Raw genomic sequence first — 15,204 nt, forward strand, 5'->3', positions numbered from 1 at the left:
CATGCGACTAATGCCAATGCTGTTTCCTACATGATATTTAATGGCGGAAGGCGTAACATACATCACGACCACAGATATCTTCATCTTCATTTGCATGGGTGTCCAAATACTTATTAGTAGACAGTGTAGTCTTGGGAATCCGTGTGCAAGAAATATATAGCTTGAATGGGTTCAAACACAGATGACCATAAGATTATCAATATTGAGGTTCGAATGGGAAGAACAAGGTAAAAGCTTAGTATGGGAAGAGTCTGTGGATGGAATATGACATGTACCAGAAACCTAAAGTGACTTTGTCAAAACCAAGTACTATAATTTACGTTTTAAGTGCAGCTAGGGTAGAGTCTGTCAGAGAAGGGCAGCAAGTGGGAAGACTGGGGGGTGATAATGAACTGTGGTGGTGAGGGTCTGGTTAGGTGAAGGTTAGACAAGAGATCATCAAAGTAGGCAATATAAGTCGTAAAAGTTGTATGCTGTAGAACTGAAAAATTCGTTTTCTAAAAAATGAAGGGCTCTATTTTATTTTTTTATAGCAATAATTTACATTATAAATTTATTCTACATAATAAATATGTGGAGAATTGAACCATATTGTAACCTCCCTTGAAAAGGACATTCATAGAAACCTAAATCTGTACACATTCCAGAAAATATTCTCCTATTGTAAGAAAAGTTGACTATTTTTGACATCACTCCATGTTTTCTGTGTCGGTGTTGCATGCTGAGGGCCATAACTGACTGTGATGGTTGTTCTAGACAAGCTATTAAAGCAGAAATCTTTTTTGATTCTGTACTGTAATCGCCAATCTAAGCTGAATGACCATTCAGGCATTACATTAAAACAAAGTGAGGGTCTCCAAGTGATGTCTATGTGAGTAAACAGACCCTATTGTTTGACTATCTCTGTGAAAGTATTTCGCATTCACACTTGCACTCTGTCATTCCACCGGGTTTCCGTCATAAGTCCCGGAGAAACTGTATATGGGATGGCTTCCCAGCGGTCCATTTTAATACCCATTCAGGCCTAGTTCACATCTGCGTTCAGTATTCTGTTCAGGGAGTTCGCATGGCGACCCCCAAACGGAATACCGAATACATTGGCAAGTGGTGAGCAGTGAAGGCACACAGACTCCATAATGGGGTCCCTGTGCTTTCTGCATGAGTCATGCGGACAGGAAAGTAGATCAAGAAGTACTTTTCTGTCCATGTTCCGTGTGGACACTACGCGGAAAGCGCACGGACCCCATTATAGTCTATGGGGTCTGTGTGCTTTCACTGCTCACCGCTTGTCAATGTGTTCAGTAATCCATTCAGGGGGTCCCCGAATGGATTGCTGAGCGATTGTGTACCAGGCCTTATTTGAATGGGTTTTTTAAAAGCAAATTACCGCTGTCCGTATGCAGCCTCTGTGCGGGGAAACCATTTTTTTTCTGGGCACATACAAAGTCCTGCATGTCCGACTTTGTGTCCGGCCCCCTCCAAAAAAAACTGGCGGAATGACAGAGCACACAAGAGTGCAAGTGTGAACATCCCCTTAGTTGGAGGTTTGTAGCTTGTCATTGCCATGATGAGTTCTTGTTTCTAAGGCCCTGTATAGTGAGCCACAGCCAAAAAGCACTGTGGAAGAGACTGTAGCGCAAACGTATCATATATTTTATTTATTTATTTTTTGTTTTGTTTTGTTCTCTGCAGCACTCTTCAGAAAAAGTCTGTAGAGGTTTCCTCTGCTGACTTTCTGTCCCTATTATACCTATGTAGAAAAAGCCAGCATTTGTTGGTATAATTGACTTTGTAGATACTGTGAAACGTTGCGTTGTTTCCACCGTGTCCAAACCGAAGCATATACGCTACGCAGCGCTCAGCCTTCGTGTTTGTGCTTCATAAGGCTAAAGCCCCACGTTGCTTGCTTTTTTTTTTTTTTTTTTTTTTTATATAAGAAAGCCAAGATTGGCTAAAACAGAAATGGGGAAACTTATAGGAAGTTCTTATACGTCTCCTTTCAAAATCTGCAACAAATAAAAGCTGCGTGTCTGCAATGTGTGGCCTTAGCATAAACCGGGTTTTCTTGGCTAAAAATATTGATGACTTATCCTATTTATTGGTGGGGTCTGACTACTCCACATATCAGTTGTTCGGAGGCTGGTGCACACCAGATAGTGGGCCTGGAGTCCAACCTAAGCTTCAGTGACTCTTTCCCTCCACTATACACAGAACATAGATGTCGGTTTCCTGTTCCATTTTTCTGTATATCTGTTGCTGAGAAGATCTTATCAGTTGGGGTGCTGGTTGTTGGACTCTCACAAATCTGATATTCACATGCTATCTTTAGAATAGGTCAGTAATAGATTTAGCTCAAACAACCCTTTTAAGTTCCTGATAACCATTTTATTTCCTTTATTGGGTATTCACCAGTTTGACCTAAATGGTCGTTGGCGATTTTGGTATTGCATGACACATTGCAGCGCTATGCTAGCATTCATACATGCCAGGATCATGTAATGTAATAGATTGATCAGTCTATGGCAGGTAAATCATTTGATGTTGAAGAAGACAGATCTGTAATGTGGGGGGGGGGGGATATCTTAGTAAACCTTTAAAGCGTCACTAAACTTTTAGACTTGTGATTTCCTGGCAGCATTTGTCATTAATTTTGTAATGCAGGATTTCACCGAAAGGAGACTAAATTTGTTGCTTCCTTCTTTCTTCCCAAGCTTCTGTGTTTTTATAATACACAAGATATGACTGTTTGACATGACCCGACCCTACCCCTCTTTCGTATATTTTGTTTTGTTTTGTTTTTTTCCACATAGCCCTGACACAGTTCACAATGAAAAGCAGGGGCCAACTTTCAATAGAGAAACAAGGAAAAGTGGAAAAAAAAAAAAAAATGCAGGATTTTTAGCTTATCTAGCATTTTGTTAAAGCTATTAACAAGTTAATTAAGATATTTGTAAGGAGATTTTATTCAGCCACTGGTTGATTGCTTCTTTTTTTGTAAATTCTGATTTTATTAAAGATTTTTACAAGTTATAATACAAATTAAGTTCACAGAAAAGGTAGTTACAAGGTTGATTGCTCCTGAAACAATGTCACACCTGCCTGCAGGATATTTGTGTTATTGCATCTCAGCTCCATTCACTTTAATAAAGTCCAGGCAGTATTTAAACAGCTTTTTTTTTTTTTTTTTTTCATATATAACAAACCTGAATGAAATCCTTGAAAGCTACATAGTGAATGCAATGGTTTTTGGTCTAATTTAATCAGTTGATTAAATGAGTGAAGGACGTTACCCATTATTCCTTTTGCCTTGTGGAGAGGCTTACAGAAAATATTTCTGCAGCACTTAATTTCTCAAACATCATCATGTCTTCTCTATGCTCGTAATTATAGTTCCTGAACCTTAAGTGGATAATGAAAAGATAACTCTTGATCTTTCTTTCAGACCTGGGAAAATCCATCTCACATTGACGAGAATACTGGATTTGGTGGTGATAATGACCCTATTGACGTGTGCGATATTGGAACGAAGGTAATATGTCATTTAGTTTATATTGTGAATGGTAAATATTAGAGATTAACATTTGTAATGATCTTAGTGTCCATGAACTCCCAGCAAACACCTTCGCCCCCCCTCTCCAGTTCACCTTGCACTGTGCTGCTCGCTTAATACACCTCACCCCCGTTCTTCTTCGGCTGCTCCCCTCTGCCAATCCCTTCACTGGCTACCCATTGCCCACTGAATTGAGTTCAAGCTACTAACGTTAACAACATACAAAGCCAACCACAGCCTGGCCCCTCCATATATCTCTCCGACCTAATCTCCCGCTACCTGCCCACACGTAACCTCAGATTCTCCAATGACCTCCTACTCCGCTCTGCTCTCATCCGCTCCTCACACAACTCCAAGATTTCTCTCGTGCATCCCCCCCATACTCTGGAACTCCTTACCAAGACACATAAGACTGACCCCCACAATCACAGGCTTCAAGAAGGCCCTGAAGACTCACCTATTCAGGAAGGCCTACAACCTCCAATAACACTATCACCGCACCGCCATCTGTACAGTCTCCCCCTTCTGTCTCTACCCCCCTTCCCTCATAGATTGTAAGCCCTCGCGGGCAGGGCCCTCTACCCCACCCCACGTACTCATCCCTGCTCCTGCTCACGGCCTCCTCCATACTCTCACTGTGCTGTTGCTGAAAAATGGCCACAGAATGTTTGGACGTTGTTGAGAATTAGAACATCATGTGGAGGAGGAGGAGACCGTGGACAAGACCAGGGACAGGAAAGTGAATATCGGGCATTACCTACTGGAATAATCCAGAAGGCAATGGACTAAATCTAATTGTCACTGCTCCACAGCTGGATAGCAATAGCACAACACTGAAGAGCAGTAACAGCTTTGTAGGAAGATCTGATATGTCATATTAAGGAAAATAAGGGATAAATTCTAAATCTGTATAGTAAGAACCTTGTCGTTTTTCTTAGGTTTGTGAAAGAGGAGACGTCATTAAAGTGAAAGTTCTTGGCACCCTGGCATTGATCGATGAAGGAGAAACCGACTGGAAAATAATAGTTATCAATGTTGAAGACCCCGAGGCCGCTCTCTATAATGGTGAGTAACCGAGGACATGACGTGTGATCAATCATAATCTAGGACTACAACAGAAACATAAGGCAAAACAGAATCTGTATATTCTACACACACCAGACGGGACATGGTGAATGAGGACTCTGAATACAATTTTATCAATAACTCAAGGAATGAACTTCCACCTAGAAAGATAATGATTTTCTTGTACTGCTATATTTTCATCAAAAAAAACCTAAAGTACTTAATTGTATTTAGTTTTTTTTTTTTCTTTTGTCAACCTAGGCTAGGCTCAAGCAAAGCAAAATCCACCCAAAAAAAAAAAATCTTCCTGTCAGCGGCAGATATATTTACGCCCATTCGCATCAATAAGAGATTTCTGTGAAATCCACCCAAAGATCGAAGTGTGTGTGTGTGTGTGTGTGTGTGTGTGTGTGTGTGTTTTCAGCTAGTGCACCATGAAGGGTCTGCCTCTTCAGGGGCGTAACTACCAGGGTAGTGGCTGCCACAGGGCCTGGGACATTAGAGGGCCCGGCGACAGCTGCTACGTAAGTGTGTGTGTGTTTGTTTGTTTTTGTGGTGTGTGTGTGTGTGTGTTTTTTTTTTTTTTGGTTTTTTTTTTTTGGGGGGGGGGGGGGCAGCGGCTCTATCATTGGCAAAAGTCATTTTTATTTAATCACAACCTTGCATAGCCTTTAGAAAGGCTATTTCACAATTTACATATTTAGTATGTAAGTTGCCTCAGTAGATTTTTAATAAGTCTGTTTATATTCATATGCTAATTAGGCTCCAGTGTACACCGGAAGTTGTCAACCAGCTCTCCTCTCTATGCTGTGTATGAGAACAGGGAGGAGGAGTCAGCAGCAGCCTTTGCTGTATACACCGGAGAGACAGTGCATGAACAGACTTCTGGGGTGCACGGAGAAGCTAATAGGCCGTTACCAGTTGGAGTTACTCTAGCTGGTAACAGCCTATTAAAAAAGAAAAAAAGCGCCCTATTTATTTACCTCTCCTGGCTTCGGGCCTGCTTTTGTGACATCACATGACCGGGGCCTGCGTCCTATGTGTTGCAACGCAGGCCCCGGATCATGTGACGTCCCGTATGTCATTGACAATGGCCGAGATCAGCGGGGAGTGCAGTGAAGCCAGGGATAGGTAAGTAGCAGTGGTTTTTTTTATGTTTGTATCCCCCCCCCAGGTCTCCGATTATTATACTCTGGGGTCTGAAAAGACCCCAAAGTATAATTGTTCATGGGTGTCCACAGTGGCACATAATACTGTGTGCAGGGGCCACTATGGAGCATAATAGTGCTTGCAGGAATGCAAAGGAGAGAGGGGGTTTTTGGTTGGTCAGGGTCTTTGGCATCAGTCGGAGGGGGAGGGGCCCACCATTCCTAGTTACGCCACTGTGCCTTATATTGAAGTGACTGGGATGCCCAATATGTGGTGGGGAAATCCGCTGCAAAAATTCTGCCAAGCAAACCTAGCCTTTGGGTTTATCTTGGAGGACCTTTCAATGTCCTCATGAAAATACGGTTTTATACACCTTTAGAAAGATGACCACGTGCTGGATTCTATAGACTCTCAGCTTTCTAGCGGCGTGTAAATCTGCACTTTCATGACGACATGAAAGGTCGTTTTTGAGTGAATTTTTTTGCAGCCTTAGCCATGTCTTACAAATGACATTATTCCATTGATAAATTCCACAGGAGACCGTGATGGGGCATTTGGTGAATAATTGAATTAAACAATCATTAAGTGAGTGTAAATGATATACACTGGCAGCACATATACGATTACTTTCTAATAAGACCACTTACACCTTGTCCCATCACTGGGGCTGCCTGTTACTTGGTATGGTCTCCACGCCACTGTCGGTATCCAATTTTCGGTGCTTTGGAGAGGATTTTCCGTAAACTTAATATTTGACGGAACTGCGTATCTGTCATAGAAAATCTGGTCTGGATAATGGGATGGTCTTCTTTAAAGAGGAATTTTGGCATGGTTGTACACTTGCAGTTTTGTATAGCTGCATATTTGGAAGTATCAGTAGACCATATTGTTTCACCCATTTTTTACTGTAGGTTCACACTAGTAACCTACACTAGTGTTAAAATAGCAGTTACACACATGGGTAGGATGACCCCACTGATTATAGTGGGATCTGTCAGGTGTCTGTCGTTTAAAACTGAAATCTGCAAACACGTTGACGGTTGTAGGCTTGGTTCACATCTGCGTTCGGTATTCTGTTCTGGGACTCCGCTTGGGGACTTCCCTGAATGGAATACCGAACGCATTAAAAAGTGGTGAGCAATGAAAGCACACGGACCCCATAGACTATAATGGGGTCCGTGCGGTGTACGAACCACTCATGCGGAGAGAAAAGTAGTTCTTAAAGTAATTTTTTTTTTCTCCGTATAACTCGTGCGGAAACCACACGGATCCCATTATAGTCTATGGGGTCTGTGTGCTTTCATTGCTCACCGCTTTTTAATGCATTCGGTTTTCCATTCAGGGGGGTCCCCATGGAGAGTCCCCAAACGGAATACCGAACGCAAATGTGAACCAGGCCGAAGTTCTTTAATTTAAGTTTTGTCTTCAACCATTATGTAATATGTATGAAATGCTCTGTGTAATATGTAGGAAACCCTCTGCCATGTACATTACACTAGCTTATTTATTATTGCTAAATAGAACTTATACATGTTTAAAATTGTTTCTTTTTTGGTGGGTGGGGGGGGGATATTTTTTATTTATTTTATTTTTTTGGCCCTGTGATGTCATGAGTAGATTGGTATCATTTTATATACAATAACTACAGCTTTTGTACCCTTGAAGGAAGAAAAAAAAATCCAATGAAAAGTGATCACGAATGAAAAGGGAATGGTTTTGACCCAAAAATTTAATTCCTAAAACAAAATTAAACTTTCTAACAATCTATAGATCACAGTCCTTATTGTTTGCTGCCACAATATGTATTCCCTTCATGTTTGCTTCAGGGCACAAGGAAGGTTTCTCATATATCTGGCTCAAGTCTATCTAGGTTATCTGATTTCCCTTGTGCTGTGAAAAATGTATTCTTTGGTGTTACGCTCTTAGGATTCTCACTAAAGCTATCCATTTCCTTTCGCTACTATTGCTTTGTGCTAAAATGACCTAAAATTGGTTGTGCTACAGGAGGCGGCTGTGTATGAACAGTGGCCTCTTCGGAGATTGGCTTTCTTTCATTTTGGATGTAAATGGCATCTTAACATATATTACTATTTGGCTCCCATTGACCTCCAGTTATTTATCCAGTTCTGTTGATTTATCTGGGTGACAATGGCAGGCAGAAAATGAGTGACCAAACTATTCAGATTGCTGCAATGCAAAGTTTGATGACTATATTCTTAATGTGTGGTTTGTTTGTTTTTTGGTTTTTGGTTTTTTTTTTTAAATATCCTTTTGTCAAAGGTGGAAAAACTGAAGACTCCATGTGCTGTTTTTGTAGGACAATCTTTGCAGTAGCACCTTCTGTGATCCTTTCAAAGATCTCTTTCCTTTGCGATGGTGCCTCCTTCCCATCGGGCTGGCGCTCCTTAGACCCATAGTTTATAGTTCCGACTTTGCTTATTGTTCACTTTCTGTTCAATGTCAGAAATTCCTTATATTATAGCCACCACAAGCGCCTGTTAATATATTCCAGCAAAATAATCCAATTAACTAGACCCTAGTCTAATAAACAGAGTCTTTGGCTTTCAGATATTGAGGACGTCAGGAGACTGAAACCCAATTATCTGGAATCTACCGTTGACTGGTTTAGAAGATACAAAGTTCCTGATGGAAAGCCAGAGAACCAATTTGCCTTTAATGCTGAATTCAAGAATAAGGTAAATCCTAATTTTATCCTCTTATTGTGCCTCTTATACAGAAGAGTGGAATCCGTCATTACTAAGTGTCCTACACATTGTGCCAATTTTCACCGAATATCTTTTAACCTTAATCTCAAGCTCTATTCTAAACTTACCGCCCCTCTATTGCAGCCCTTAGTTCCCGGCATCATTCATAGAGAACAGATTTGGGGTTTTGTTCAAGGACACAAGGCTTATGACTGTATTAAGACCCTGTTCCTTACAAACTAGTGTAAGGGATGTACATCTCACCCAGACTACTAAGGTGGGTGAGATGAGAACTCCAGAAGGCATGTTTGTTCTCGGCAGACAACTTTCGTCTGCTGAGCATCTTGGTAAATGCTCAGTACTGGGCTGGATTTTTAGGAATGGCAGATAGGTTGGTAGTGAGACCTGTCATTCCACCCCCCTCCAGTCCACACTTTGGGGATGTTCCAGCAGCAACTCAGCTGCAGAGAGTCTCCTCATCAAGGGAGCTTAAGAAGCCAACTCCAGCAGCAGACTTTGGACAGAGCTTGGCTGGAGACACAGCAGAAGGTCAGACTGTTGGAGCTGTCCTGGTTGATGCAACCTACTGTTGAGTCTGTTATCCTAGGTGAGGTAACCTATTCTCTGTTTAGTTAGAGCCTAGCCGGGCAGGTATTTTATTTTTGTATTGTTTCCTTTTGTTGCTGCACTACCTTTTTGAGTGAAAATAAAACTCTACCTTTGTTTTGGACTAAAGAAACTGGACTTTTGTGTCTATGCTACCCCACCTAGCAACCCCAGACCCTGACACTACCATATGTCTAACCAGAACCAAGTTCATGCACGTAGAGGTCTATTGAGAAGTTGGAGTTCATAGGGGGCCTACTTTATTGCAGGGGAGACTTAAACTTTGTATCTGATTCCAATATTGGACAAGTGCTCAGTCCCCATGCACCATTTATTGGCCTTTTCCCTTCCTTCCACAGTATGCAGTTGACTACTCTATGGAGGACACCACCAGAGTAAGACTGTACTTATGTCTCCCATTAGACATATGGTTTCCCTGGAAGTGGGGTCTCCGTGTGCTGTATGCTATACAATTTTACTGCCCACTTGGCTCGTATACCCTACATTAAAGAATAAAAGGGCTTGTATCTTTGGGATTGGGTGACAGCGCCTATCAAATGATGTACATCAGTGTTTTTTGTGATTAATGCTAGGGACAACCTGGCTCTCTATAGGCATAGGCTTATACTAGAATTAGAGATTGTGCACAGACATTTTTATAAATTTGACAGTGTGTACGTTGACTAGCTCTGAATCTGTTGCTGGAAGCAACAAATCTACCTAAGCTCAGATCTCGCTGGGTGACAGATACATGACCATTATGCATTGTTTTAAGCCGTACTATACCACAGTATATAGAATTAAGGGTTTTCTGGTTCTCTGCCTGAGGAAATGCTGCTGAAGACTACTAATGGCGATACAGCGCTTCTTATACTTTCTTCTGATGCCGCTGTCACACTAGATGAGGTTTTTACTGAACCTGAAGTGCAGACAGTAGTAAATGCTTTCCCGTTAGGGAATAGTCCAGGACCACAGGGATTCAATAATAGATTTTATAAGCGGTTTATAGAGAATTTGTGTCCATTTTTAGTTAATTCTCTCTCCTCTACTTGCCCTCTTGACCTACAATCACTAGAGGTTCTTCAGGATAACATCCATAATACCTTCTTATCCATGTGTCATGTCCAGAAACACAATATACCAGCTTGTTTTCCTCCCTGTTGATGGTAAGAAAGCATTTGACAGAGTTAATGGAATGTTCCTCCACCGTGCCTTCTAGTAAATTGGCTTGGGTCCTGTATTGTTGGGGAAAATGATGGCACTCTATAACTTGTCTTCTGCCAAGGTGAAGATAAATGGCTTTCTATCTGATCCAATACAGATACTTGATGGCAAGTTTTTCTATTGTGGCCCTTGCTTTAGCCATGGCATATCAGAGAAAGGACTGAAGTTTTAAATCTATCTCTAGGACCTCCTGTGGTCAACTATGATACACAAGCTTTTACATTTAAAGCATACCTCTACTTATAATCCACTTTTCAGAAATCAATAGTACGGGTAAAAAAAAAAAAAAAAACATAAACTTTAACTTTCAGGCAGATAATCACTCCATATTAGTCTATGAAGGGACGAGGGGGATGAAAAAAACACTCAAAAAAGTGCTTCTGTTACTCTGCCTTTCCTTGTGTTTTAGCACTCCTAAGTTGTAGATAAGAGACTACCGTTAATTCTGCCTGCGGGCCATCATTGGCTCACACTTCGTCAGCTGCACAGATTTTATTCAACCTTCTTGCCAGATTCTGCCATCCACAGCCAATTCACTTTAAACAATAGTCAAACACCAATCCTATCCTCTTATTTCCCTGATCTAGAGGATGCTGATGAATGCAAACAGAGGAGGCCTCCTTATGTAGAGCTTGGCGGTTAGGCAATGTTTTCTCCCCAGGACTGGGAGAAGATCACTTATGTACTCATGAACTCTTCCTTGCGTTTCAATTATAGGAGACCTATTACTAGATTATTTCTAGATGGTTTAGGAGTTCCTCCGTGCCTGCACCATATATTTGTATAGTGTGGGCAATTTTCAGCGTTTGAGGGCATTAGGTTTCATATCTGGTGGGGGATGTCCTCCAGTCAAGAAGTTATGAGGCCAATATTCCATTATACAATGAGCTCCTCGCCAGGGCTTTCCTTTATTCTCTATATTCCTAGCTACAATCTCTGCTGTCAAAAGGGGATACCCGGACACTTCATATTGGTCATGAGAGAATCTATTATATACTATAATAATGCAATATATTACAACTTGCTTAAGTTTACTTTATCAGTAAGAAGCTTTCTTATTTAAACCTACTATGCTTTATCATGTCTCACATGCCCTTTGTGTGTTTTTACGCAGGATTTTGCGATAGAAGTGATTAAATGTACCCACGCTCAGTGGAAGGCGCTTGTGAACAAGAACACCGATGGAGGAGAAATCAACTGGTGAGTTCTATATTTATAGATTGTGAACCAAAGTGGAATTTGCCACTAAAGGCCACGAGCTACAAAGCTATACCAGCTAGTCAGTCCTGAGCGATGACTTCTCATGCTGCTATATGCAATGATGTCATGATATATAAATGTAGTTCCCATATAAATTCCTAGATTTGCCTTCATAGTTGTAGAATATGCCAATTGTTCATGGTGAAAATGAGGAGAAATTCGGTCTTGAATCATATACTGTTTATTACTAAGCCATTCTGCTAATGGTAAATGGAGCAACCTAGTAATCCTTGGTATAGTAAGTATCAGCAATAGATCAATCGCTGTCTGACACTGGAACCATTAAGAATAGGGGCTGCAGTATATGGCAGGTAGTCTACACCCCTCAGCTCAGTTAAAAACTGCAGAGGGGAAAATTGTCCAAAATTGCAAAATATAACTCTTATAATGTTACTCTTCATGTACACATACTGTACTATTGACTTTATGCCAAGTTTGTTGAAAGGTTGGGTATGCTTTAAACAGTCTCCTATTCTCCTCCAAGAACTCGGTGGTGGGTGTTTATAACCATGAATGGAAAAGGTTTTTAACACCACAACACGACATGGATCCACACAATCCTGAAATGTTGTGTGCACAAATTTCATGAACAGAGTAAGGCTGTGTTAACATCTGTGTCGTAGTCTCCATAGGAGTCTCCGTCGCTTTGTCCACTGATATTTGACAAAAAAAAAAAAAATCCTGCACTTACATCTTTCATCCGCTGCTTTGAGTTTAAAAAGACCCTTTATAGCCATTGTCAGGTCCTGTATGTATCTGCAGTCCAGAACAACGGGCAGCCCGGAGCAAACATGAACGTAACCTTACTGGCATTTTATGATCAGACCACTTTACAAAATCTGACCTCTCTGGGATAACCTGGTCATTGCTAATGCTTATGCCAACTGAAGAATAAGTGTGTGTGTGTGTGTGTGTGTGTGTGTGTATATGTATATGTATATATATATATATATATATATATATATATATATATATATATATATATATATATATATATATATATATATATATATATATATATATATTATTTTATTTTGGCATCTGTTAGCAATGGATGTGACTGAAAAGGTCTCTTCTATATTCAGAAGAGAGATCCCCAAACTTTTGACCATGTTATGCTTTAACTGTTAGTGATGGGAGAAAAGGGGTTAAGAAATGCTGGGGTCAAGTAGAGCTCTGCTTGGTCAGATTCTCATGAATACTGATATCTTTTAGTTCTTTGTTTTATCTACTTGAAATCATAACCTATAGGCAACGCGTTTTCATACTTTACAGGCATTGTCATCAGGCCAACACAGTGGAGTATTGATATGGAGGATGACCTTCTTCCACCATATCAATATTTCACTGTGTTGGCCTGAAGAAGGTGCTGGTAAAGTGTCAAAACGCGTTGCCTATAACTTTATAGGTTATCATTTCAAGTGGATAAAAAGAACAAATGGATATATTTCCACTGGCTTTATCCTCCCAGAATTTTTTTTTTTTTTTTTTTAACCCCTCTTTTCCCTATTGCTACGTTACCACTAATCCATAAATTAAGTGGTGTCTGGGTCGAGCGGCAGCTTATGAACATGTCAGGTTTCAAGGTGGTGCAAAAATGGAAAATTGTCCCCTACCCCACTAATTATACATTTTGTTTTTTATTTTTTTTCCCAATCTTTTACATTTTGTGATGTGATGTAAAATCCAAAGCTTCAATAGAAATGCATGTCTTGGTCTGAACGAACTGAACATTATAAATAATGAGATAAAATTGGCAACTACAACCACAAAATACAGCCTTTCAATGTTTATTGCTATCTGACGGCAGCTTTTCTAAGGAAACCAAATGTTTTAGATTTGCATCAAAGCCTAGACATAAGTCGCTTGCTGACAGTTCAGGCTGCATCCTATAAAAACATACAAAGTGAACAGTGCCACCTACTGGGAGAAGCCTTGTGACACCTTTAATAACTTTTTGACCACCCAACATCTGAAAATGTCATGTTGGCCTCCGTGTAACTCCAAATTTCCAATTCTTTTATGCGGCATGCTGCATCCTGAAGGGCTTTTATGGCCAAAATAGTAGAATTTAATATACAAACTCTTCTCGCTGAACTTGGTATAGCTTTAACATCCCAAAATTGTACGTGTGCTATATCGAAATGTTTATACTGAAATGTTTAAGATTTTATTTTACCTAAATGAAATCTTTAAACTTTTACAATTGTATTAGGCTAGCATTTCCACTTTATTGTGTTGTATACACAGTAGTACTTACTTGCCATCAGAAATAATGTTACTATTTGGGACAATATCTAAGATAAGATAATCCTTTAATAGTCCCACCATGGGGAAATTCAATGCATAATACAGTAATATATTACAAGAAAGAACTTGTTTATTGGTGAAGGCTTGACTGCTTGGATCCGAATGGAGCAGCAGTCTGCCATGCACATTCTCTTATGGCACTGCCATAGAAAGCAAGCACTGCACTCACTATTTCTGGCAATCCCATAGTCTGTGAATAGAGCTACAGTGAGCTGCTCCCTTTGGACAGGGGAAGGGGGACCACCCCATTCTCATCCACATCCATCTGCTTCTGTTTTTTACAAGACTGCTGGAATTAGAGAGGATACAGATGGGTTCTGTCCCCATCTTCAATGGTCATTCTAATGGTGTTTTAAGTCTTAGGTAGTGCATTTTTTTTATTTATTTATTTATTTTTTTGAAAAAGGGGATTTAAAATCCGTTGTTTTGATTCCTAAAACTGCCTTTTGAAATTTTGGGAATAGCCCGAGAAATAAAATTTTAATGACCTGACATTGAGTGTCATATCTTCTTTTGAAAATGTAGGATGTCCTTGAATGAGCCTGTCAAAATAGAAAGCTTAGGGAATTTGGCATGCCGTACAGTTAACACTCCTATAATCCAATACACTGAAGGTACATTAAGTAAAGACTTTCAGTGGGAACTTGGCCGGTAATGCCAGCCTGCAAATATTCTATATAATTGGTCTCCTGGGCTTTATTTGTCATAATGCGTTTAAAGAAAGTTTGAGTTACAGCTTTAATACAGTATGAACTGTGAGCAAAGCAGGTCAGCAGTATAGTCTCTTCTCACCTGTCTGGTTCCTATCCTGGGAATAACGTGCTGTAATGTCCCATACCACCTTCATATTATCTGATATAAATTACTATTTTATATGTCCTTATTTATTAAGGAAACTGCTACAGGGTTATTCTGAATAGTGACAAATATACCCACATGACACATCCTATATTCTCAGTTCAAAGGGGGGGGATCGGAGGTGCAAACTAATGATGGTAAATGGGCACCTGCATAACCGCATAGCCAGTTACAAACTATTCACAAACTTGGAAGATGGCGGGGCCTTTGAGTTTTCACCGACCTCATGGCAGCATCTGTGTTAAGTAGCCTACAGAGTTGGAGGAAGACTATGGGGGGAGATGGGCATCACATAAGTCCTCTTAGCTAACAAAAGAGTTGCAAATGCTGTCATATATGTTGCTAAATGCTTTTTAAACAGATCCTCTAAAACCTAGTCGTAAAGTGGTATTCCAAGATGCAAACCTAATTTAGACATAAAATAAGATCTAATGTGCCACTCCAGTCCTCCACACAGGTCTTAGTTTCATTGGCTGC

The 15,204-nt window shown here is 40.3% G+C and overlaps 1 protein-coding gene across 1 annotated transcript in view; it reads left to right on the forward strand.

Moving 5' to 3' along the window:
* The window catches only part of PPA1 (inorganic pyrophosphatase 1), a 63,360-nt gene that overhangs the window by 36,417 nt on the left and 11,739 nt on the right, over positions 1 to 15,204 (forward strand). The window contains exons 5-8 of the mRNA XM_075258254.1: positions 3,443 to 3,529; positions 4,489 to 4,615; positions 8,333 to 8,460; positions 11,414 to 11,499. Coding sequence (XP_075114355.1) covers positions 3,443 to 3,529; positions 4,489 to 4,615; positions 8,333 to 8,460; positions 11,414 to 11,499 — 428 coding nt within the window. The remainder of the gene's footprint in view (positions 1 to 3,442; positions 3,530 to 4,488; positions 4,616 to 8,332; positions 8,461 to 11,413; positions 11,500 to 15,204) is intronic.

The sequence above is a fragment of the Leptodactylus fuscus genome, chromosome 10 (genome assembly GCF_031893055.1).
Source record: "Leptodactylus fuscus isolate aLepFus1 chromosome 10, aLepFus1.hap2, whole genome shotgun sequence".
NCBI lineage: Eukaryota > Metazoa > Chordata > Amphibia > Anura > Leptodactylidae > Leptodactylus > Leptodactylus fuscus.